At 43.1% G+C, this 26,795-nt stretch overlaps 1 protein-coding gene across 1 annotated transcript in view; it reads right to left on the reverse strand.

Annotated features, from left to right (window-relative positions):
• The window catches only part of SCAP (SREBP cleavage activating protein), a 512,327-nt gene that overhangs the window by 221,644 nt on the left and 263,888 nt on the right, over positions 1-26,795 (reverse strand). The window contains exon 15 of the mRNA XM_090380371.1: positions 17,326-17,428. Within this exon, the coding sequence (XP_090236497.1) occupies positions 17,326-17,428 (103 nt within the window). The remainder of the gene's footprint in view (positions 1-17,325; positions 17,429-26,795) is intronic.

Genomic DNA, 26,795 nt, shown 5'->3' on the forward strand with positions numbered 1-26,795 from the left:
GGAATGATGTTCCAAGGAGCAAGAGAGAATGGGAGGGTATGTGCCACATTGTCTAAGGTTAAATTTAGTTCTTCTAAGAGGTGTTTTATTCTTATACCCATAGGATGGTTAGCATTAGGGTAGTTTTGGTATAACCTGCCGTGCTGTGATGTGAAAAGTATCTGCCAGTTTCAGTGTTCTGGCAGAGATTAATTTTATATGCATAGCGTAGTATCAGTTGTTGTCGTCTGGTTGAGAGGAAGTTCATGTGCATCAGCATATAAACTATGTATTGGAGACGTGCGATATGCATATTCCACTATGATGGATTTGTTTTATTCTTTTAAATCTTGGACCAGTTCTTTTTCTGTGACGTTGAACAAGTCCCACTAAGCAATTACCCCTTTGGAGGTATTTAGTGTTGCATGTGGGGTAACTTGCACAGGAATACCACCAAAGTTTGAGAGGTTCAGCAGAGTCTCTGATTGCTTAAGACTCGCACTTTCGATTAGCAAATCTCCGAATCTGTCTTTTCACCATTTTAGGCAAACCTGCTAAGCTTTCCAAGCATTTTTGTATCAGAAATGAGGAGAGCGTATTCATGCATTTGATTGACAAGGAAAGATGGGAATTCCCATTGCTCTTTATCAGTCCGCAGTCTTTTCGACTGTGAATAATGGTCAATGCCATCCACTTTTGAGCACGAGCGTCGAGGCTCAATTAGAGGAAAATTGTCAAATTCCATGTTTGCTCTTTTAGCCCTGGGAGAGGGACTTCAATCTCCTAGGATACCAGCCCTGCCATGTGGAGGCAGGAGTAGTGCCACCAGTGACCAAGCAGTTGTAAAAGTTAATAGAGTTTGTTAGTAATTAATATATATACACTGAATAAAGAAAGGTAGTTTTCCTTTCTGTGTTCTTGCTTTAACACTTGAAGCACAGAACCACTTGAGGTAAACAAAAGAGAAAAAGGCACTAGAAAGAAAATTAAACTTTGTCAGAGAAAATCACTTGTCACTATCACTTGGCACTCAGGGCCGCCAGATGCTTGAAGGCATTCCAGTCAGCATAATTGGATCTTCCACTGTGGAACCTCGATGGCTGGCATGGTCTCCCATTGCAAAGGGTGGATATCATGGGGAAGTGATAATTACGGCAAAGATTATCTTCAACCATCCCATGTACATACAGCAAGCATAGAACATATAAAGAGATAAATCGCAGTAAATATACGGGTAAGTATATGGAAGAAAGTGTTATAACCCACATTTTGAAGGGCCAGTCATTGTTTTTGGGCATACACTAAATGGCCTAACTTTTGCTGATGTCAGTAAAGTATTATGTCCAATGAAATCCCCTAGTAATAGAAAATGGAGTGGTAATTGCTTATGAGATCATTACTGCCTGGGGGATGTTGTTCCCAGGTGGCAAACAGATGGAGCAAACAGATAAAAAAATTTTGTACTGAAGAGAAATTTGAACAACAGGTACAATAAAGAATGCGCTCGCCATTTATTGGAAAAAAAAAATTGTGTTTATAAGAAAAAGCCCAAAACTGCAAAGGTCTCAGCATCTCGACCAGCTAGGTGTGTGCAGCTAGAAATCTGAAGTTGTGAACATTAAAATCACTAGGACAAAACTGAAGGCAAATCAGAGTGAAATAGAGTTTCAAAGAAAGGAAGTCAAAGCATTACAAATAATAAGTATAGCTAGAAGAACAATAAAGGCAACAGATGAATTTGACATTATGGAGTAGGGAACTTTTTAGCCAGTGAAGACTAAAAAGAGAAAATTGCAAATTAGAAACATTTGCAAAAGTGCCCACCTTTGAAGTGAAAGAAATCATAGATTAATAATTAGGGTAATTGGGACAAGTAGTGTTTGTGGCAAACTAATACTTGAGACTGTCAGAAAAGTAAGTGGGGTTTGGCAGATTTGATTTGATTTGGGTTTTATTGGCGCATCAGCAACTGAGGCTATAATGTGCCAAATACTGGTCATATATAAAAAGTTAAAACATTCAGTGACCTAAGTAGTTAGGCCATCATGTCGAGATATAAAAGGTGTAAAAGTACAAAATATATGAACAAAGGAAAGAAAATTCAATTTTAAATACGAGTAAAAAGGTTTACTGATTTTAAAAGGCTAAAAACAGCAGACACATTGTCATTGTCGGATAAAATCTGACTGCGCGTATAAGGCTCAGCCAGATTACTAAAAACGGTAAAATAAAAATCGCGTTCGTGTCTAAAATGTGGACACTCGGTTAAAAGGTGGCGTATACTTAAATGGGCGTCACAGTTCTCACACATAGGACAGTCATCGCCCTCAGTAGAAATGCATGTGTAAGATGACTGTGTCCTATGCGGAGGCGAGCTAAAACAACTTCCTCTCTGCGATTCCTGTGCAGACAAGACTGCCAATGTCGGATTACAGGCTTTATCTGATAGAGCTTGTTTGTGACTTGCTCATGCCAGGATTGTTGCCATTGGGACAGTAACTTATCGTGTATTAACTGCCTGTAGTCTGTATATGGGACTAACAGACAATAAGTGTTGTGGGGTTCTGGTGACCTAGCCGCAGCATCTGCCAGTTCATTTCCCACGATCCCAATGTGGCTTGGAATCCAGCAGAAACGAATGTCGAAAGAACACTCAGACAGAGAGCGTAGTGTCTGCTGAATCAGGGTCACAAATGGATGAGAATTATACCTCATACCCGATAAAGCCTGCAGTGTACTTAGAGAGTCAGGGTACACCATACACCTTTGATACCTATGGGTTTTAATGTGGTCCAAGGCTAACACTATAGCATACAACTCAGCTGTATATATGCTGCGTTCTTGAGGAATCTTTCCAGATATAGAACGACCTGGAAAGATAGCAGCAGATCCAACAGACAACTCTGACTTCGACCCATCAGTGAAGACAGGCAAGAAGTCAGAATATTCGGCCCGGTGGGCAACGTAGAGTTGGTGGTAGATAGAAGATGGACTAATGGACTTAACCCAATTTTTAAGGGAGAAGTCGCATGATGGTAAGCGAGCATGCCAGGGTGGAAGTGGTTGCCTTGGTGACTGGGCAACATTGTCTACCATGATGTTGAGCTCTCTGAGCAGCTCTTGGACACGGATACCAAAAGGCCGATTGGCAGTCTGACGAGTGTTATATAGGTTTTCCCATCGTGGCTTGAAAACAGACATCCACGTAGGGTTGTCTGGCAGGGATTTTAATTTAATGGTATATTTTAAAGACAATTGCTTTCGTCGAAATGACAGTGGTGGTTCAGTTGCTTCAACATATAAACTCTGGACAGGGGATGTTCTAAATGCTCCAGTAGCAATACGGATGGCTTGGTGGTGAACTGGGTCCAGCCATCTAAGTACGCTGTTTCTAGCCGATGTGTACACTTGGGACCCATAGTCTAGTTTAGATCGGACAAGTGCACAATAAAGGCTGAGCAAAGTGGAGCGGGCTGCTCCCCATTTATTGGAGGAAATAGAGCATAGGAGATTCAACCCTCTTGTGCACTTTGTCCGCAGTTGACAAATATAGGGTAAAAATGTCAACTTCTTGTCGAAAATGAGCCCCAAGAATTTTGTCTTGGGTGCTACTGGAATGATGTCTTGTCCGAGTTTAAGTTCTGGTTCAGGGTGAAGGTTCCGTTTGTGACAAAAGTGTACGCAGACTGTCTTCTGTGGCGAGAACCTAAAACCATTAGTCACTGCCCAAGAGTTGACATGGTCTATGGCATGTTCAATTGTCTTTCAATGACCCTCATATTGCACGACTACAAAAAGATGCTAAAGTCATCTACAAAGAGGGCACTGTTTACGGTTGGAGGAAGTTGTTGAGTTATAGAGCTAACTTTGATTGCAAAAAGCGTAATGCTTAAAACTGATCCTTGTGGAACTTCCTCTTCTTGGCAGAATGGCCAGGAGAGAGTGGATCCTACACGAACTTGGAAAGACCGGTCTGTAAGGAAGTTTTTGATAAAGAGGGCAATGTGTCCTCTAAGACCAAAGTTATATATGTCTTTTAAAATTCCATATCTCCAAGCCGTGTCGTACGCTTTTTCCATATCAAAGAAAACCGACACCTGGTGCTCACGTTTCAAGAAAGCATCACATATAGATGTTTCCAAGCAGATTAAATGGTCAAGTGTTGACCTGTTCCTTCAGAAGCCACACTGTATTCTGGAAAGAAGGTCGTTAGCTTCTAAATACTACAAAAGACGAGCATTGACCATTCTTTCCAGGATCTTGCACAGGCACTCGTCAGAGCAATAGGACGGTAATTTTTTGGTATTTTTGGATCCTTTCCTGGTTTCGGAAAGGGAAGGACGGTTGCCATATGCCATGAGTCCGGAAATGTCTCTTCAATATAGATTCTATTATAGAGACAGAGCAATCCATGGATCCATGGATTCCGATCCATGGATTCCGATGAAAGGTGTTTAATCGTCTCATAATGGATGTCGTCTGGCCCAACAGCACTCGCCTTGGATAGTGAGAGTGCTGCTTTCAGCTCCCACTGTGTAAAGGGCTGATTGTATTCCTCGCGATTGTTAGAGGACAGCTTCAGGATGTTTTTCTGATCTTTGTTTGAGTGCGAGGAACTCTGGGGAGTATGATGTTTCTGAAGACACTTTAGCAAATGTCTCCCCAAGAGAATTTGCAATTGTACATCCATTATGTTCCAGGATCGATGAAGGGTGTGAGTTGTATTTGCCCTTCATTTTCCGAACTTTGTCCCAGATGGCTTTGGGATTGGCGGCCCGTGTAAGGGAAGATGAAAATTTGATACAAGATTCCTTTGGGCTCTGACATCTAATGTACTGTGCTTTGGCACGTGCACATTTGAAGGCTATTAAATTATCTGTGGTGGGGTAACGACGAAATATTCCCCATGCTTTGTTTTGAGCCTTCCTAGCTGCTGTGCATTCTCCATTCCACCATGGTTTCAGAAAACGTGGAAAGCGGGACAATGTCCTTGAAATTGCAACTGCTGCTGCCTGGACTATACTTACTGTGATGTGTTTTACTGCCTTATTAATTGACTATAGTGGTATTGAACATTGCCAGATGACGAAAGGCATTCCAGTCGGCGTGATCGATCTTCCAACGGGGTATCCTCGACTGGTGACATTGTCTCCCATTTGAAATGGTGGATAACACGGGGAAGTGATCACTACCATAAAGGTTTTCTTCAACCTCCCATGTACTCAGAGGCAGGAGGGAAGGGGAGCACATGGAAAGATCAATGGCAGTAAATGTACGGGTAGCCATGTGAAAAAAGGTGTTAGATCCCACATTTAGAAGGGCCAGATCATTGTTTTCAAGCAATCGCTCGATAATCCAACCTCTTCTGTTGATGTCAGAACTACACCACAGCGGATTATGCCCACTGAAATCCCCTAATAATAGGAAAGGGGGTGGCAGTTGCTTAATGAGATCATCAAGGTCTGCCTGGGCGGTGTCGTTCGCAGGTGGCAAATAAATGGAGCAAACAGTTAAAAGGAACCCTACTGTAAGACGAACTGCTACAGCCTCTAGATTAGTTGTAAAAAGCACAGCTTGAAAGGGGTTGTGGTTACCCACAAAGATAGAGACTCCTCCGTGGGCAGGTCCATCCCCAGCTCTGTCTGGCGAATAACTGAGCAGTTACGCAAGTAAGGGTCTTCATTTGCCTTTAAATACGTCTCCTGTAAGCAAAAGCAAGTTGGTTCATGCTTACTCGGGAGAGCCTTGATGTCATCTCTATTTCTACGAAATCCACGGCAATTCCATTGGAGAAATTTAAATGTACCCATTATTTTGATTTACTGGGTCCGTCTGGTGGCTTCCGAAGGGCTGAGGGCTTCATTTTCTCAGTCCTGGGTTTATCTCTCTTTGGAAAGACTGGACGTTGGGCTGTATCCATTTCTTCTTCTTCTTTCGCAAAGAGTTCCAGGACAGACTCGTCCTGTACCTCCTTATCTTCGACATCCATTGTCTCTTGGATTGTAGATGCCTGTTCCCCTTTCTTCCGAGTTTCTTTAGTACTCGGTTTTGGAAGTGGTGGAGCACTAGGAGGTACAGATATAGCAGTGTCGGCTGACTGTGATTTTTGGGTGGGCTTTTGGGAACTTAATAAATAGCGCACAATGGGGGTAAATGACTCCATTGGTGGAATACTCATATCAGTCTGAGTACCAATAGTACTTTTCCCAGAAGCTTTCTGGGCCTCTGAGGGCTTGGCGTTATTTATAGGTTGGATGCTATTTATAGGTCTTCTGGCCTCCTGATAGGAGATGTTTAGCTCTGTTTTTAGTTTCTGAATTTCCTTCTCCTCTTTCCAAAAATCAAAGTTCCCCCAGCCCTGGAAGGTTGCACTTCTCCGCCTAATACCAAAATCAAATAAACCAATAACAAATGCTCGTTCATACAGACCAATTGCCCTGCTGGCAAACCTGGGCAAGACCTTGGAAAGACTAATGGCCATCCGAATCACGAATCTCTCTCTCTCCAAAGGTATGATTTCACCAGCCCAATATGGATTCACCCAGGGCAGATCATGTGAAGATGCCCTCCCTGATTTGATCCTGCATCTGGAAACTTCGCAATCCAAATACGAACTCGCTCTGTTTATTGACTTTGAGGGGGCCTTCGATAATGTATGGTGGGAAAGTGCACTGGAACGTCTTCGCACAGCAGAATGTCCATACAATCTTTACTGGCTGTTCAGAAGCTACTTCTCACAACGTACAATAGTAGTTAAGTCAAAATATCGCCAAGTCCTTAAACCCATCCACCGTGGATGTCCCAAGGGCTCTGTCCTGGGGCCCTTGGTGTGGAATATGGTGCTTCAGAGCTGGCTCAGTAACAGTTTTGAAAAAACAAAAATCATAGCATTCGCCGACGACCTCACCATCGTGGTCGCTGGTCATTCCAGAACAGCCCTCGAATCCACAGCACAGCGAGTACTCAACCATCTCTCTACCTGGACAACAATCAACAAATTGCAAATCAACCCTGCCAAAACTAAAATGATGGTGGTTAAAAACCGACGACTTACGAAGGCCTCCTCAGGTCAAAATCAACGGAACCCGCTAACCTTCGTAGAACAGACAAAAGTCCTGGGAGTAGTAACAGACAACCGCCTGTCTTTCTTCCCCCATCTACAGCATCTGAGTTCCAAGACCAAAAGGTTCTCCGCCGCAATTATATGGATTTCAAGAAGTGAGTGGGGACTATCAAAACGAACCCTTCTTCTTTATTATAAAGCTGTCTTTCTCCCAATAGTAACCTATGCTGCCGGGGTCTGGTTTCACAGAGTTCCCATCATTAAGATGAAAGAAAAGCTAAACTCTATACAAAGAGCTATGTTACTGGCGACCCATCGAATCTGCCGTACAGTCTCTACAGCAGCTCTCCAAGTTATAGCAGGCACCCTCCCTCTCGACCTTTACACAATCTACAAGGGGCTCTGCTATCGAATTAAAAAAGGTATTCCGGCAACGATCCTGGATATAGAACTCTCACTAACTACGGATATAAAGCAGGAGAAATCTCAATGTCTCAATAAACTCTTCAATGTATGGCAGACCAGATGGGATTCTTCTACTGTAGGGGTTGTAACTCGGAGTTTTCTTCCGGAGGTAACCTTTGCAACCACTAAAAATAACGCCCGATGGTTCTCCCTCAGCCTCGAATCTTCCTTTCTCATTACCGGACACGGTTCTCTAAATGAGAAACTGCATACACTGGGACTCATCGACACTCCCTACTGCTTTTGCGGACAAAGTGAAGTTGGAAACACTTGCTTCTGGAGTGTGTACATTACAACGACATCAGAAACCGTCTCCAGAATAAGATCCAGGACTTCCCACCAGCAGATCTGCATCAACTGATATGTACCCAAAACAACCTCGAAGCCTTCCAGACCTTTGCAGCTGAGGTATTTGCCTGGAGGAGGACACTGATCGCCAATCACCGACGTGGAAATGCCGATCATTAACAATTCCACTGCCAACTGAAAGTCACCCCTTCTACTGACTCTTTTTTTTTTTTTTTTCCTAACCTCCGTTCTGCATTGTTTCCGGGTCCTGCTCTGGAACTAGGAGCAGCTTTGGCTCACCTTTTCTTCTTTCTCACTCTGTGCAGGATAGATAACCACTCTCCCATTTTTTTTTTTCATTCTCTCTCTGCTGGCACCAGATTTACATCTTTCTATTCACTGTAGCCAGGGTGTGGGAATAAATTACTTATTTATAATTATAATTATTTTTATTTATTTATTTTATTTTATTTTTTATTATTATTATTATTTTATTTTATTATTATTATTTTTTTCCCTCTAACCTGCGTTCTGCACTGGTTCTGGGTCCTGGAACTAGGAGCAGCCTTGGCTCACCTTTTCTTCTTTCTCCCTCTGTGCAGGATAGATAACCACTCTCACATTTTTTTTTTTTTTTTTTTTTTACTCTCTCTCTGCTGGCACCCCGACTTACATCTTCCTCTTCACTGTGGAATTAAAATTATTTAATTATTCTGTAATTATTATTATTATTATTTTTTTCATTTACTTAGCTTCATTTTTTTTTTTTTTTTTTTTTATTATTATTATTACTCGCGCTCTGTTCTGACATTTGGGATGTGGACTATCATTGGTGCCAGACAGTCTCCCTTTTTTTTTTTTTTTTTATCACAGGGAATTTATTTTATTTTATTTTTCTTATTTTATTTATTTATTTTATTTTATTTTTTTTATCATTATTTATTTATTTATTTATTTATTTAATATATTTTCTTTTTCAACACGGGGAATTATTATAATTATTTATTTGTTTATTATTATTATTTTATTTTATTTTTTTTTTTTTATTTTGCACCACGGGAAATATATTTTGTTTTTATTTAATTTTTATTTATTATTTTTTATTTTATTTATTTATTTTTTTCCCCTCTCTGGAATGGGCCCCCAGAGAAATCTGGCCCACCTTTTGGCAACATCAGGTGGTTCAGAGTCTCACATCGAGACAGTACGTGCTCCATTGGGACTGGCCCACCTTCCCGTGGTGTGGACGAGTACCCAGAATCATCTGTCCAGGTGACTGATGCTTCTGGGTAGCCAAGAGGCCAGAACAGAACAACAGAACACACACACAATACACACAAACCGACGTCACACACATCTGGCCCATTTGTAGTGATACTGTTCTTCACAGAGATACGAGGCGGAGTTGAACTCACGTTCTAGGAGCCGCCCTTTACAAAAACACATGTTCTCCTCTTTCCACCGCTGGCATGCTCGAGAGTATGCAGGGTGTTCTCCTTGGCAGTTAGTACAACTTGGCTTAGAAGCTAAACATTCCTTGCTCTCGTGGTCTTTAGCACCAACAGCGAGCACAGGCAGGGTTGCCACGACAAGCTGTTTGAGAATGGCCATACTTTTGGCATTTAAAACACCTCAGTGGGTTCGGGATATAAATCCTCACTGGGCAGTTTAAATAGCCTGCTTTTATGGAGCTTGGAGGCCGTGGGGTGGTGAACATTACGATGAGAACTCGGTTTTGGACGAGATTTCCATCCTTCCACATCGATATTCTTTTCACAGCTGTCACTCCTTGGTCTTTAAGTTCAGAGCAGATCTCTTCTTTAGAAACATGAAGACGATCCCACTCTGATATGACACCGCGTGAGAAATTCAAGGTTTTATGGGGGGTAATGACGATGGGTAATCCCCCTAACGATGTGGCTTTCAGTAGTTGCTGTGCATGTTTTTGGCTTGCAGCCTCGACTAAAATGTCTCCAGAACGTAGCCTTTTTACAGATTTTGGAGATCCTGTCAACCCTTCTAATCCTTTCTGGATGAAAAAGGGTGACATTTTCTCGAGTGCCTGCTCTCTGGTGGAATGGAGAATGAGGTTTGTTTGTTTGTTTGTTTGTTTTGGTTTTATTGGCGCATTAGCTACTAAGGCTATAATGCGCCAAGACCATGTCATTAATAAAAATTTAAACTTTCAGTGACCTAACTAGTTAGGTCACCATGTCAAAATAAATAATAACAAAAGTATAAAAGATAAATCAATAGAAAAGAACAATAAAATGTAAATTTTATATGGCAGTAAAAATGTTTATTGATTTTAAAAAGCTAAAAACAGCAGACACATGGTCATTGTCAGATAAAATCTGACTGAGTGTATAAGGCTCAGCCAGATGACTAAAAACGGTAAAGTATAAATCACGTTCGTGTCTAAAACGTGGACATACGGTTAAAATGTGATGAATAGATAAAATGGTGTCGCATTGCTCGCACATAGGACAGTCATCTGCCCTCAGCAGAAAAGAATGTGTAAGATGACTGTGTCCTATGCGGAGACGAGCTAGAACAACTTCCTCCTTACGATTCCTGCGCAGACAAGACTGCCACGGTTCAATTACAGGCTTTATACGATATAATTTATTCGCAGTCTGTCCATTCCACGAGTCCTGCCATTGGGAGTGTATGTTTTGATGTATTATTTGCCTGTAGTCTGTATAAGGGACTAACAGGCAACGGTTATTATTGGGAATTGCTGATTTGGCTGCGGCGTCAGCCAAATCATTTCCCCTAATCCCAATGTGGCTCGGAATCCAGCAGAAGCGGATGTCATATTCACGATCACAGAGAACGTGAAACTTCTGCTGAATGCTAGACAGAACTGGATGGGGATTATACCTCACAGATGTTACAGCCTGTAACATGCTAAGAGAGTCGGAATATAAAATGAACCGTTGGTATTGGCATTTACTAATATGATCCAAGGCTAACTGTACAGCGTGCAGCTCTGCAGTAAATATGCTGCATTCAGAGGGAATCTGCTCTGATATAGTGATGTCTGTAAAGACAGCAGAAGAGCCCACATATGATTCCGACTTCGAGCCGTCTGTGTAGACTGGCGCGAAGTCGGAATATTCAGTTCGGTGTGCTGAATGAAGCTGCAGGTAGACGCATGATGGAGTGTCCGACTTTCCCCAGTTTCTAAGCGACAAGTCGCATGCCGGGACACGAGCATGCCAGGGTGGAAAGGGTTGCTTTGATGTTTGGGCAACTTTGTCTACCTTGATATTAAGTTCTTTGGGTAGCTCTTGGAAACGAATACCAAAAGGACGATTGGCAGTCTTACGGGTATTGTATAAATTTTCCCATCGTGGCTCAAAAACGAAGGGCCACGTAGGATGGTCTGGCAGGGATTTCAATTTTAAAGCATACTTTAAAGACAACTGCTTACATCGAAGTGATAACGGTGGTTCGTTTGCTTCGACGTATAAGCTCTGGACAGGAGATGTGCGATATGCTCCAGTAGCAATACGTAGGGCCTGATGATGGACGGGGTCCAGCCATCGCAGGACACTGTCTCTGGCTGAGGAATATACCTGGGACCCATAATCTAGTTTGGATCGCACAAGTGCACGGTAGAGCCGAAGAAGGATACATCTGTCTGCTCCCCAAGATGTAGAGGAGAGCGAGCGAAGCATATTAAGGCCTCTTGTGCACTTTGTGCGGAGTTGACGAATATGATCCAAAAACGTCAGTTTTTTATCGAATATGAGTCCCAAGAATTTTATGTTCGCTGCTACTGGAATGGCATTTTGTCCGAGCCTCAATTCAGGTTCAGGATGAAGATTACGCTTGCGACAAAAGTGTACGCAAACGGTCTTCTCCGGCGAGAACCTGAAGCCATTAGCAAGTGTCCAGGAATTCAGACTATCAATGGCTTTCTGCAGTTGTCTTTCAATAACCCTCATGTTGCACGACTGGCAAAAAATGCTAAAGTCATCAACATAGAGGGCACTGTTTACAGTTGGAGGAAGTTGTTCTGTGATGGAATTTATTTTTATGGCAAAAAGCGTGACACTTAATACTGATCCTTGTGGTACTCCCTCCTCTTGGCTAAAGGAGCGAGAGAGTGAGGATCCCACACGAACTTGGAACGATCGATTGGCTAAAAAGTTTTGAATAAAAAAGGGCAGATGCCCTCTTAGGCCTAGACTATGTAAGTCTTTTAAAATGCCAAATCTCCAAGTTGTGTCATACGCTTTTTCCATGTCAAAGAACACCGACACCAAGTGTTCCCGTTTTAGGAAAGCATCCCGGATAGATGCTTCCATTCTAATAAGATGGTCCAAAGTGGACCGGTTCCGTCGGAAGCCGCACTGGATGTTGGAGAGAAGGTCATTTGATTCTAAATACCATATTAAACGAGAATTGACCATTCTCTCCAGGATTTTGCACAAACAGCTAGTCAGAGCAATAGGACGATAATTGGTGGTGACTTTTGGATCCTTTCCTGGCTTAGGAAAGGCAAGAACGATTGCCTTTCGCCAGGAGTCCGGAAACTGCCCTTCAGTAAAGATTCTGTTATACAGAAGGAGCAGACAATCCATAGATTTTGGTGAAAGATGTTTAATCATTTCATAATGGATGCCATCTGGTCCAACGGCACTTGCTTTGGAAAGAGCGAGGGCTCTTTTCAATTCCACAATAGTGAAATCCCCGTTGTAGGGATAAATGCCCTTAGTTTTAAAGTTAAGTGCCTGTTTTTCTCTTTTATATTTCAGGACCAGGAACTCTGGGGAATACGAAGATGTTGCAGAGATCTTAGAGAATGTTTCCCCAAGAGCATTGGCTATTGCAGTTGGATCTGCAATAGCGCATCCATTATAATCTAGGATTGCAGAAGGGTGGGAGGTATATTTTCCCTTCATTTTCCGGATTTTATCCCAGACTACCTTAGAGTTGGTAGACTGGTTAATAGATGATGTAAAACGGATCCAAGATTCCTTTTGACTCTGACGACGGATGTAGCGTGCTTTGGCTCGTGCACGTTTGAAGGCTATAAGGTTGTTCGTGGTAGGATATCGGCGAAATATCCCCCACGCTTTGTTTTGAGCCTTTTTTGCTGCTGTGCATTGTGAATTCCACCAAGGTTTGGGAAATGGTGGAAACCGGGCTGATGTTTTTGGGACAGCATTAGCAGCTGCTTGGACGATGATTTCTGTGATGTACTTTACTGCGTCATTGATCGGCTCTTGACTGACTGTGCTAAGATCGAAATTTGCCTGTTGTTGGAAGGCAGTCCAGTCAGCCTGATCAATCTTCCACCGTGGTAACCTAAAAGGAAGACATGGTCTCCCATTGTGTAACAAGGTTATCACAGGGAAGTGATCGCTTCCGTATGGATTCTCCTCCACTTCCCAGGTGAGTGAAGGGAGTAGAGAAGGGGAGCAGATAGATAGATCAATGGCAGAAAAAGTACGGGTAGGCATGTGGAAGAAGGTGTTTTTTCCAGTATTTAGAAGGGAAAGGTCATTGTCATTGAGCATACGCTCAATGACTCGTCCCCTTCCGTTGACGTTAGCACTACCCCACAGGGTGTTATGTCCGTTAAAATCCCCGAGAAGTAAGAAAGGGGGAGGCAGCTGCGTTAGAAGATCATCAAGGTCTGCCTGGGAGATGTCAGTCCCAGGTGGCAAATAAATAGAGCAGACAGTTAATAAAAATCCCACTGAAAGGCGAATTGCAACAGCCTCTATGCTGGTTGTAATTAGCAGGGGCTGCACTGGGGTCTGGTTACCCACAAGGATAGCCACTCCCCCATGTACAGAGCCGTCCGCAATTCTATCCTTTCGAAAAACTGCGATGTTGTGCATGGTGGGATCATCATTTGCCTTTAGATATGTCTCCTGCAAGCAAAAGCAAACTGGCTCGTGCTTTTGCAGGAGGGCCTTGATGTCATCTATATTTCGCCGGAATCCACGACAATTCCATTGTAGGAATTTAGCCATTATTTTGGCTTGGTGGGTCCATCAGGCGGCTTCCGAGGTGCTGAGGGCTTACTTTTATCTGTCTTGGATTTGTCTTTTTTGGGGAAGAATGGACGCTGTCCCGTGTCCATTTCCTCCTCCGCAAAGAGTTCCAAGACTGACTCTTCGGGTACCTCCTTCTGCTCAACATCCATCCTTTCTTGGGTACTAGGTGGTACTTCCCCTTTTTTGTTCTTTTCTTTAATAGTTACCTTTGGAACTTGTGGAGCGTTAGGAGGTACCGATATAGGAGTGGCAGCTGATTGGTCCTTCTGCGCAGGTTTTTGAGAACTTAAAAGGTAACGCGCGATGGGAGTGAAAGACTCCTTTGGAGGAATGGTCATGTCCGTCTGAGTTCCGATGGAACATCTCGCTGCTACCTTCTGGGTGTAGGTAGGTCTGTTGATATTCAGGGGTTTGACCGATTTCCTTGCCTCCTGGTATGATATATTTAGCTCTGCCTTCAGCCGTTGAATTTCTTTCTCTTCTTTCCACCTCTGGCATGCTCGTGAATAGGCCGGGTGTTCGCCTTCACAGTTAATACAGGTGGGTTTTGCGGCTCAACATGCTGTTGTTTCGTGGTCCTTTGCACCGCATCGAGCGCATGCAAGGACTCCGCGGCAGGCCATTTGAGAATGTCCATACTTCTGGCACTTAAAGCACCGTAAAGGGTTCGGAATGTATGGACGCACTGAACAGTTGATATATCCAGCTTTAATCTCATCAGGAGGTTTAGGAGTGTTAAAAGTCAGGATAACGCTCCTGGTTTTAACAATTTTTCCATCCCTTCGCGCAGTGATTCTCTTGACGGCAATGACTCCCTGTGGTTTTAATTCGGAGCAGATTTCCTCCTCGTATACGTCGAGAAGGTCCCACTCCGAAATGACACCTCTAGATGAATTGAGTGTTCTGTGTGGTGTCACTGTTATAGGGATACCTCCGATTGATGTTACTCGGAGTAGATGTTCCGATTGCCTGTCATTTTTAGTTTCAATTAAGAGGTCTCCAGAACGGAGCCTCTTAACTGATTTGGGAGAACCTGCTAACCCGTCTAACCCTTTTTGAATAAAAAAGGGCGACATTTTGCCAATCGGTTTTTCATTGGTGGAATGCATAATGAGAAATCTTGGGACAGGCCCTGATGGTGATGTTTCGGTTCGCTGCCTCTTTGTTGCAATAATATCTGCCTCTCCGTCTATGTTTTCAGATAGGGACCGGGTTGGGGCCCCTGAAGAAGTAAGTTTATCAGGATTCATGGAAATTTTTAAGTTGTTCAGTGCCCGGGCTCCCCACCCACCACGGAGCCCAAAGGGACGCCCACTACCCGGCATGCAATAAATGCGCTCGGGAGTGGGACGCCAGGGCTACCCAGACACTATACCCGCACCGCCGCCAGCCTGAATCCTGTCCCTCGGACCATGAGGGTAGGGGCGTGGCTTTGACACGGTTGACCCTCGCAGGCGAACCTACTAGCCGATTGATCCTAGCCGGGCCTTCCAGGACCACCCGTCTTGTCGAAGCAGGGGCCAAAGTGGTGTATTGAAGCTGGGCCCCTCAACCACCAGGATCCCCCTTTCCGAATTTCCACGGGTCGCAGCGCACGGCAAACACGCCGGATTCCATTGATGTAAGCCCGGAACCTAGGCTGTGGGCGTTGGATCCCAGTGATGCTAGTCTGGAAGTCCAGCAGCGTCACTGGGAGGTCCCCTCACCACGTACAGGTGCCCACGTCGAGGGGGGAGAATGAGGAAAAGCGTTGTCACAGATGGTGGTGTATCCTCAGTTCTGGCTCTTTTTTGCAGAGGTATTTTCTGTGGTTTTGTCTCAATTAGGTAGGGGCCTTGTTGGGGCCTCAGAAGAAATAGAATTTAAATTACTCATAGGAGTAAAAAGAAAGTGTCTGATGCCTAAGTACCTCACCCACCACGGAGCCCAACGAGGGGATGCCCACTCGTGAACTAGCAGGTACTGCGTACACGAATGGGATGCCGAGTTCACTTAGGAGAACCATACCCACGTTACCAATAAGTCTTTATCCCGTCCCAGGACCAAAGGGAGGGAGACATTGGAACGCAGTTGAGCCTAGCAGTAAAAAACCACCTGCCGATTGATGCTAGTCGGACCGGTCCGGGACCACACGTCTTGTCGAAGCAGGGGCCAAAGTGGTGTATTAAGGCTGGGCCCCTCAACCACCAGGATCCCCCTTTCCGCATTCCACCGCATTCGCGGTGCACGGCTGCACACGCCGGATTCCAATGATGTAACCCTGGAACCAAGGTATGGGCGTTAGATCTCAGTGATTCTAATCTGGAAGCCCAGCAGCATCACTGGGAGGTCCTCTCACCACGTACAGGTGCCCACGTCGAGGGGGGGGTTTGTCAGACTGTAGGCAGAAGTGGACATAGCAAAGATTGGAAATAAGACCATGTATATTTGTGAAATGAATGAAGGAGTTTTTGAGAGCTTTATATCTTTTCACAGATATGTTTGTTAGATAAAGTAAAAGCAGAGGGGGAAGGGGCACATTGCATGAACTAATGAAATTTTTGCATATGGAGTACACATACAAAAGAATATACCCAGCTCTTTGGCATAACATGTCTTCAACAAGGTCTTGTGCATACACACTAATCAGGCACTCCTTCCAGTCACTAGCAGGCTAAATAGAAGCAGGGAGATTTTACACTAGCTGATCTAGATGCCACCTAGGGAGTTACCAATAGGTTCAATCTGGTGAACTATCTAATGGCCAGCCTATGAAAAACCATTTCAGAGCTATACCCTTGAAATGTAGAGAATACTGGATCTCACCATGATCCCCATCATAACCTCAAAAAACATCATTCCCAATGTATGAAGGAAGCAACGGGGATTTGTACTGTTTATAGATATGTTTCCGTTTGTCACTTTTTTCGGCTAAGCTGGGTGGCAATGGAGGTCGACAACAAATTTGGTTCACTGGCTAGTCACGGCATAAATGATTCAGATGGAGTCAAAACTTGCCTATCCAAAACCTCCCTCCCAGGGCTGAAATGCATCTCATGCAATTTCGTGCACGGAGTGCATTTCATGTACTCCATGCTCCCTCCCAGGGCTGAAAGTGCATGAAATGTACTTTCAGCCCTAGGTAGGAGCTATTCCTCTCTCAGGTTACTGCTTCACTACATGGAGACAAAAGCAGTGCCCCTCCGTGACCAGAACTTTAAAAAAAAGTTACTTTGGTTAATAAAATCAAGAAAAATTTTTAAATAATAATAAAAAAATATATATTATTTTTGTTTAGCTCTAAACTTCAAAAAATTTTAAATAAAGGCAGTGGTAAATCACTCAGAAAGTTCACTGTGATCACTAAGAAACTTACTTGACATTTGGTGCCCCCAAATGCTATTAGTACTAAAAAAAAATTATAACTAAAGTAAAAATTATAACTAAAAAAACTAAAAGAAAATGAAATACAAATTAAAATTGTTATATTTAAATATTTATTGTTCATATGAAATTCTGAATCAGTAAACAAACCTTGTTCAGTAATAGATGGTGCTAGGCTAGTGGTATTGTCAGTAAGTCTATCTACAATTCCAGATTTGTACACAAAGAGCCCAATCCATATTACTAAGCATACCTACAATAAGGAAAAGAAATAAAAAAAGACAGACCCATTAAAAAAGCTATTTTGTAAACATAATTTAGAAAGTTATCATTATAAGATAGCTTTTAAGAGCTTATGCAGAGAATTGCCAATTATATTCCTATAGCATTCTAATACTCAAAATGTAAATCTTCACTCGGAGAATTTCAAATAAATTGTTGGGAAATCCTGTTGGTATTGTTGAAGACACCAGTTCGTAAATCTGCAGAATCAAATTTTGAAATGGAACAGATATGAATACAAACAAAATCAGAAACCTTATTTACTTTCCCCTTACTTAGGTTGCTTGCTTGCTTACTTTCTTACTTTTCTCCAAATTGAATAATCCATCTCAGAAAAAAGAAAACACACACACACAAGCACACATTTGGATCTCCCATCAGTATATACCATATGAATTCAAACTAATACCTCTAAACAGAAATTCATAGCTTGAATAGCTTATTTCCATATCACTCAATTACATTATTAACAATCAAGACACTGATACAACTACATATTTTAGGTAATACACTTTCTGTGACAGTATAATGACTTCGGCAGTTGTCACTTTTTTGGAGAGGTTTGGATTTGAATCTTACTATATTCATAAAGGGGATCAAAGAGAGAAGTGAGTAACTGGCATTGTATGTCAGTATTTTTGGTGGGGTCCATATCTGTCTTCTGTCTCTTTCTCCTTGTGTTTTCTGTATCACTACTTGGTAGGTACTCTTGTTTGCTCTTTTGGCCCTGGGAGTGTTACTTTCTTCTCCCAGGTTACCAGCAGCACCACGTGGAGGCAAGAGCAGTGCAACTTTGTGACCAAGCAGCTACTGTGTAAGCTGGGTTATGGTTTTTTTTTTTTTTTTTTTTTATCAAAACCCAAACACGAGAGGTATTAGAACCTATAGTACTTAGAACCATGCTTGGGTTGGAGGTTGAGAAGACGAAAGAAGATATTTGTTGACATTAGACTCTAACTTCTGAAAATTGTTGTTATTTAGTTTTTAGGAGCTTTAGCAACTAAGGCCATATTGCTCCGGGAATATGCAGTGGTCATTCCCTGACCTTTCCGCATCCTCCATATTTGGTGGTGACGGGCTCGAACCCCGGTCTAATCAAGAAGCGTGTGTCTGAAAATTGTAATTTTCAGGAAATATGTACAAAGGAAGGTTGTTCTACAGAAAACGGTAGTTGAATGAATAAACGAGGAAGAAGAAAAGTTGGTTCTGTGAGTTTGAAGTTGGCCAGTAAATGAATGTTGGCGGGTGGCAGCACATGTTTGGACTGGTTTGAATGAGAGAGCAGGAATTATAGAAGTCAATTCAGAAGAAAAGTGGCCATGGAAGTATCTTTAGAAAAGGCATGCAGCAGAAACAGTACATCTATGAGACAGCGAGTGGAGAGACTTGCTGTTAGAGATGAATCATTAATTAACCTAACTGCCCTCTTCTGAATGGAATCTAGATGCCTGAGAGAAGTTTTGGGGGCACTGCCCCAGGTGTGAGAACAATATTCCATGGTAGAGTGGATTTGCAATTTGTACAGAGTGAGCAGTTGTTTGGAAGAAAAGTAACGCTGAGAGCAAAAGAGAAAACCAAGTTTTTTAGTTGCAGAGGAAGCAATATGTGTAAAGTGCTTGTGCCAAGAGAGATTAGAAGTCAGGGTAATTCCCAAAAGAGATATTTCATCTTGCATAGAAATCAGAGTGTCACGAAAGATAAACATAGGAGCAGAAGAATCCTTTTTTGTGAGATATAAGACAAGACTGAGTTTTAGAAGGATTGAAATCAACTAAGTTGTCTTTGCCCCACTGGAGAATTACCTGGAGATTGGCATTTATGGAATTGGTAGCCAATATTCGAGAAGTTGAAGCTGATTGGGCAGGAAGAGGTTTCTTAAACTGGATTGATTGAATGATTGATTGATTTAATTTTTATGGCACAAAAACAGCAGGGTTATAGTGCGCCAGGAAAATGTTAAAATATAAAAAGGTAAGACTGGTAACTTGTAAAAATGTTACGTCGCCTAAAAATACATAAAATCATATAAATAAATAAAATCAGTACAATGATAAAAGCAAATTGTATATTTCATATGAGTGTATACATATTGATCAACTTTAAAAATTTAAAAACTGCTGACACATTGTCGTTGTCATTTAAAATCTGACTGAGTGTATACGGCTCAGTCAGATGGGTAAAAGCAGTAAAACGAGCATTTATAAAACTGGAACAATCACATAAAATGTGTTGGACGGTTAAAATGGTGTCGCATTGCTCACACATAGGAGGGTCATCAGCCCTCAGCAAAAAGGAGTGTGTTAAATGACAGTGTCCTATGCGGAGCCGAGCAAGAACAACTTCCTCCTTGCGATCCTTGCGTAAGCTGGACCGCCAAGGATGGATCACAGACTTTATTCGACGCAGCTTGTTCGTAGTAACCAGGCGATGCCACGAATCATGCCACTCAGAATGCAGGTTACTACGGATAACTTGCCTGTAGTCTGTATAGGGGACTAACAGGTCGAGATTATCCATCAGGGCTGCCGATTTGGCTGCATTGTCAGCCAAATCATTTCCTCTAATCCCGATGTGACTGGGGATCCAGCAGAAGCAGATATCGAATCCAGTTGTATAGAGATTGTATATTATCTGCTGAATTCGGGACAAGGTACGGTGATTAGTGCGTGACACCGCTGATAAAGCCTGCAGTGCACTCATTGAATCGGCATATATAATACACCGTTGGTATCGGTGTTTTGTTATGTGATCTAGAGCTATCTCTATCGCATGCAGCTCTGCAGTGTAAATGCTGCAGTCAACGGGTATCTGCTCTGATATGGTTTTATCTGGAAAAACAGCAGCAGATCCCACATACGATTCTGACTTCGAGCCGTCTGTGTAAACTAGCAAGAAGTCAGAATGTTCTGCACGGTGTTGTGAATAGAGCTGAAGGTAGACAGAGGCTGGAGTATTAGACTTCGTCGCAAGCTTGAGCGAGAAGTCACATGCTGGTGTTTGTGCATGCCAGGGTGGAAGGAGCTCCTTTGGTGATTGAGCAACCTTGTCTACCGACATGTTAAGCTTATTGAGTAGCTCTTGAACACGAATGCCGAATGGCCGATTGGCAGTACGTTGTGTGTTATAAAGATTTTCCCATCGTGGCTCGAAAACGGATGTCCACGTGGGATGGTGTGGTAGGGACTTCAGCTTGAAGGCATATTGCAGAGACAACTGCATTCGCCGAAGCGACAAAGATGGTTCATTTGCTTCGGCATACAGACTTTCGACAGGCGAAGTTCTAAAAGCACCAGTAGCAATACGGATGGCTTGATGATGGACGGGGTCAAGCCAACGAACAGCGCTATTTCTGGCAGATGAACAGACCCGAGACCCATAATCTAATTTTGAGCGTACAAGTGCACGGTACAGACGTAGAAGAGTGCACCGGTCTGCACCCCAAGAGGTAGAAGAGAGAGAGCGGAGGATGATAAGCCCTCTCGTGCACTTTGTGCGAAGCTGACGAATGTGTTGGACAAATGTCAGCTTTTTGTCAAAAATGAGTCCCAGGAATTTCGCCTCTGATACAACTGGAATGGTGCTTTGTCCAAGTCGTAATTCAGGCTCGGGGTGGAGGTTACGTTTGCGACAAAAATGGACGCAAACAGTCTTCTCCGGTGAGAACCTGAAACCATTGGCCGTGGCCCAGATGTTAACACGGTCAATAGCTTGTTGCAGTTGTCTCTCAATAACCCTCATATTGCATGATTGAGAGAATATGCTGAAGTCATCGACATAGAGTGCACTGTTTATAGTTGGAGGAAGTTGTTCAGAAATAGAATTTATTTTAATGGCAAAAAGCGTGACACTTAAGATAGATCCCTTTGGTACCCCCTCCTCTTGGCAAAAAGGCCGCGAAAGGGAGGATCCTACACGAACTTGGAAATAACGGCAGGATAAAAAATTTTTAATAAAAATTGGAAGGTGGCCTCTTAGACCAAGGTTGTAAAGGTCTTTGAAAATACCAAATCTCAAAGTTGTGTCGTACGCTTTTTCCATGTCAAAGAACACCGACACCAAGTGTTCTCTTTTTAGGAAAGCATCTCGAATAGATGTTTCCAGTCTAATTAAGTGGTCCAGTGTGGACCTGTTTCTTCGGAAGCCGCACTGAAAGCGGGAGAGAAGGTCGTTCGATTCTAAATACCATAAGAGACGGGCATTGACCATTCTCTCCAATATTTTGCACAGACAGCTGGTCAGAGCAATGGGACGATAGTTTTTTGGACATGTAGGATCCTTTCCTGGCTTAGCAAAAGCAAGAATAGTTGCCTTGCGCCAGGTATCCGGAAAATGCTCTTCAAGGAAGATTCTGTTGTACAGGAAGAGCACTTGGTCCATGGATTCTGGTGAAAGATGGTTGATCATTTCATAATGGATGTTGTCTGGTCCAGCAGCCGTAGCCTTTGTACGGGCGAGTGCTGTTTTCAGCTCATTGATATTAAACGGCCCATTGTATGGGTGGGAACCCTTTGATGTGAAGTTAAGGGCCTGTTTTTCAATGTTGTGCTTTAAGACCAGAAACTCTGGGGAGTAAGATGATGTTGCAGAGATGTTAGAAAAAGTTTCCCCAAGAGCATTGGCTATTGCAGTAGAGTCTGCAATAGTACATCCATTATATTCAAGGACCGATGAGGGGTGTGCTGTGTATTTTCCCTTCATTTTCCGGATTTTTTCCCAGACCACCTTAGTACTGGTCGTCTGGGTAATGGATGATGTGAAACGGATCCACGATTCCCTTTGACTCTGACGGCGGATGTAGCGTGCTTTGGCTCGGGCACGTTTAAAGGCTAATAGATTGACTGTGGTAGGATATCTTCGAAATATCCCCCAAGCCCTGTTTTGAGCCTTTTTAGCTGCTGTGCATTCTGGATTCCACCATGGCTTTGGAAATGGAGGAAACCGGGTGGATGTTTTTGGAATTGTGGTTGCAGCTGCATGGACAATGTTTTCTGTTATGTACGTAACTGCATAATTGATAGGCTCCTGACTGAATGTAGAGTTGTCAAATATTGCCAGGTGTTGAAAGGCACTCCAGTCAGCTTGATCAAACTTCCACCGCGGTAACCTGACAGGAAGACAAGGTCTCCCAGTAATTAAGGTGGTTATCACGGGCAAGTGATCACTTCCATACAGATTCCCTTCTACCTCCCAGGTAAGTGAAGAGAGAAGAGAAGGCGAGCTGATAGAGATCAATGGCAGAAAACGTACGGGTAGGCATGTGGAAAAAGGTGTTTGTTCCCACATTAAAAAGGCAGAGGTAATTGTCAATGAGCATACGCTCTATGACTCGTCCCCTTCTATTAATGCTAGCACTACCCCACAGGGTGTTATGTCCATTAAAGTCCCCAAGAAGTAAGAAAGGGGGTGGCAACTGCATTACGAGATCATCAAGATCTTTCTGGCAGATGTCAGTACCAGGTGGCAAATATATAGAGCAAACGGTTAGTAAAAACCCCACTGTAATTCGAATTGCTACTGCCTCTATGCTGGTGGTAAGTTGCAGATGCTGAAAAGGGGTATGGTTGCCCACAAGGATAGCCACTCCTCCATGAGCGGGGCCATCCCCAGTTCTATCCTTGCGAATGACAGTAACGTTGTGCATCCTGGGGTCATCATTTGCCCTTAGGTATGTCTCCTGTATGCAAAAGCAAGATGGTTTGTGCTTTTGCAGGAGTGCCTTGATGTCTTCTGCATTTTGGCGGAATCCACGGCAATTCCATTGTAGGAATTTAGCCATTATTTTGGCTTGGTGGGTCCATCAGGCGGCTTCCGAGGTGCTGAGGGCTTACTTTTATCAGTCTTGGGTTTATCTTTTTTGGGGAAGAATGGACGCTGTCCCGTGTCCATTTCCTCCTCCGCAAAGAGTTCCAAGACTGAATCTTCGGGTACCTCCTTCTGCTCGACATCCATCTTTTCTTGGGTACTAGGGGGCACTTCCCCTTTTTTATTCTTTTCTTTCATAGTTACCTTTGGAACTTGTGGAGCATTAGGAGGTACCAATATAGGAGTGGCAGCTGATTGGCCCTTCTGCGCAGGTTTTTGAGAACTTAAAAGGTAACGCGCGATGGGAGTGAAAGACTCCTTTGGAGGAATGGTCATGTCCGTCTGAGTTCCGACAGAACATCTCCCTGCTACCTTCTGGGCGTAGGTAGGTTTCTTGATATTCAGGGGTTTGACCGATTTCCTTGCCTCCTGGTATGATATATTTAGCTCTGCCTTCAGCCGTTGAATTTCTTTTTCTTCTTTCCACCTCTGGCATGCTCGTGAATAGGCCGGGTGTTCGCCTTCACAGTTAATGCAGGTGGGTTTTGCGGCTGAACATGCTGTTGTTTCGTGGTCCTTTGCACCGCATCGAGCGCATGCAAGGACTCCACGGCAGGCCATTTGAGAATGTCCATACTTCTGGCATTTGAAACACCGTAAAGGGTTCGGAATGTATGGACGCACTGAACAGTTGATGTATCCAGCTTTAATCTCATCAGGAGGTTTAGGAGTGTTAAAAGTCAGGATAACGCTCCTGGTTTTAACAATTTTTCCATCCCTTCGCGCAGTGATTCTCTTGACGGCAATGACTCCCTGTGGTTTTAATTCGGAGCAGATTTCCTCCTCGTATACGTCGAGAAGGTCCCACTCCAAAATGACACCTCTAGATGAATTGAGTGTTCTGTGTGGTGTCACTGTTATAGGGATTCCTCCGATTGATGTTGTCCGGAGTAGGTGTTCTGATTGCCTGTCATTTTTAGTTTCAATTAAGAGGTCTCCAGAACGAAGCCTCTTAACTGATTTGGGTGAACCTGCTAACCCGTCTAACCCTTTTTGAATGAAAAAGGGCGACATTTTACCAATCGGTGTCTCATTGGTAGAATGCATGATTAAGAACCTTGGGACTGGCCCTGATGGTAATTCGGTTCGCTGCCTCTTTTTAGCAATAATGCTATCTGCTTCACTGTCTAAATTTTCAGATAGGGACCGGGTTGGGGCCCCTGAAGGAGTAAGTTTATCAGGATTCATAGAGGTTTTTTATTTGTTCAGTGCCTGGGCTCCCCACCCACCACGGAGCCCAAAGGGACGCCCACTACCCGGCATGCAATAAATGCGCTCGGGAGTGGGACGCCAGGGCTACCCAGACACTATACCCGCACCGCCGCCAGCCTGAATCCTGTGCCTCGGACCATGAGGGTAGGGGCGTTGCACTGACACGGTTGACCCTCGCAGGCGAGCCTACTAGCCGATTGATCCTAGCCGGGCCTTCCAGGACCATCCGTCTTGTCGAAGCAGGGGCCAAAGTGGTGTATTGAAGCTGGGCCCCTCAACCACCAGGATCCCCTTTCCGAATTTCCATGGGTCGCAGCGCACGGCAAACACGCCAGATTCCATTGATGTAAGCCTGGAACCTGGGCTGTGGGCGTTGGATCCCAGTGATGCTAGTCTGTAAGTCCAGCAGCATCACTGGGAGGTCCCCTCACCACGTACAGGTGCCCACGTCGAGGGGTCTTAAACTGGAAAGTGGAATGCAATGTGCTAATCATCAGTAAAACTATGAATAGGATTTACAGTCAATGGAAGGTCATTAATATACAAGAGGAAAAGAGTGGGGGAAAGAACTGAACCTTGGGGGAACACCAGCATTAGTGGGAAAGTTAGAAGACAGAGAGCTATCTACCATCTCCCTCAGTGAGTGATCAGAAAGAAAACTGGATAACCAATTACAAAAAACAGTTGGCAAACCATAAGATGGAAGCTTGTTTAGAAGACCTTTATGCCAAACACGATCGAAAGCCTTTGAGATGTCAAGAGCAACTGCTTGTGTTTCACCAAACTTTTCCATTGAATTTGTCCATAAATGGGTAACATAAGCCAGAATATCACCAGTGGATCGACACTGATGGAATCCATACTGCCGATCGTTGATCAGGTGGAAGGTTTTTAGGTAGTTTAAGAGTTGGCAGTTAATTGATTTCTTCATTACTTTAGAAAGAGTAGAAGTAATTGCAATGGGACGATAATTGGATGGGAGGAATTTGTCACCCTTTTTAGGAAATGGCTAGATATGAGCAAATTTCCAAGCAGAAGGAAAAAACGCCTTTGGAATAAGAAAGTGAAAAAAAGGTGGCAAATAACAGGAGTAAGTTCAGGAGCAGAGGTTCTGAGAACAAGTGTAGAAATACCATCAGGACCTGGAGCTTTCTTAGAATCAAAATTAGTCAAAATCCTTCTGACATCCTTTGGAAGGAAGACCACAGGAGGATTTGAATGGAGCGTGCTGGGAATGGTGGCAGGTGTTTTACCAAGATTATGAGTTGGAAGAAAAATGGGATGCTAGCAGGTCAGATTTATCCTTGGCTGAAGTGACAACAGAACTGGTTTTGACAGAGGTGAGTGCAGAGATGGGCAAAATTTGCGGCCAATAGCTTTGGCAAGAGACCAGAATGCTCGGCTACCATTAGGGCAAGAAGCAAGTTTTCTACTCTTAGCCTGTTGAAAATCTAGTTTGGACTGATTAATAACTGTTTTACAATTGTTGTGAGCTTTGGGGTAGGCAGAAAATGAAATTGAAGAATTGGAAACAAGCCAATTACAATATGCAACATTCTTCTCTTCAACAGCCTTAGCACATTTATTGGAAAATCAAGGTTTAGATAAAGGACATTTTAAAGTGGAGTGTGGAATAAAGGAGTCCATACTATGATTTTTAGCATTTCTCACCAACCATTGAAGTAAAAACGAAAACCAAAATCTTAAAAAGCTTTATATTTAAAATTTACAATAAATTTACAGTAGATCAAAAAAATAAATGTGATTATACAAATAAAATGTTACTGATAATAAAATACTGAATTAAAATGCAATAAAATATACTAGATTAAAAGCGCTAAAATAACTGAAGCTTTCAAAGGCTTCTTTCTCAACAGTTTCTCAACTGTTGAGAAAGAAGGCTTTGAAAGCTTCAGTTATTTATAGCTATATCTTCATTCTGTAACTGGAATTTGTTCGGGTTCATCTTCATTTTCCTCCTCCTTGGTGAAATTATCAGTAAGAGGCTGGACAATTTTTTCATTTGTTAAAGCTGTAGTAACTTGTAGATCACCATCTACATCCACCCAATCATTAAACTCCTGTTCACCCATGTCTTCAGGCTTTTCAACACGATCAGTATCATGACTTATTTGACCATCATGAATAATTAACCCACATTTTTTGAAACAGCTGCTAATGCAGGTTTAGGTTGTCTGCTTTGCAATATCAGATGATGTTCCCAAACCATCATCTACAAACTGGATGATTCTTCACCTCATATC

This window comes from Mastigoproctus giganteus, chromosome 1 (genome assembly GCF_048544385.1).
Source record: "Mastigoproctus giganteus isolate SK-2022 chromosome 1, ASM4854438v1, whole genome shotgun sequence".
NCBI lineage: Eukaryota > Metazoa > Arthropoda > Arachnida > Uropygi > Thelyphonidae > Mastigoproctus > Mastigoproctus giganteus.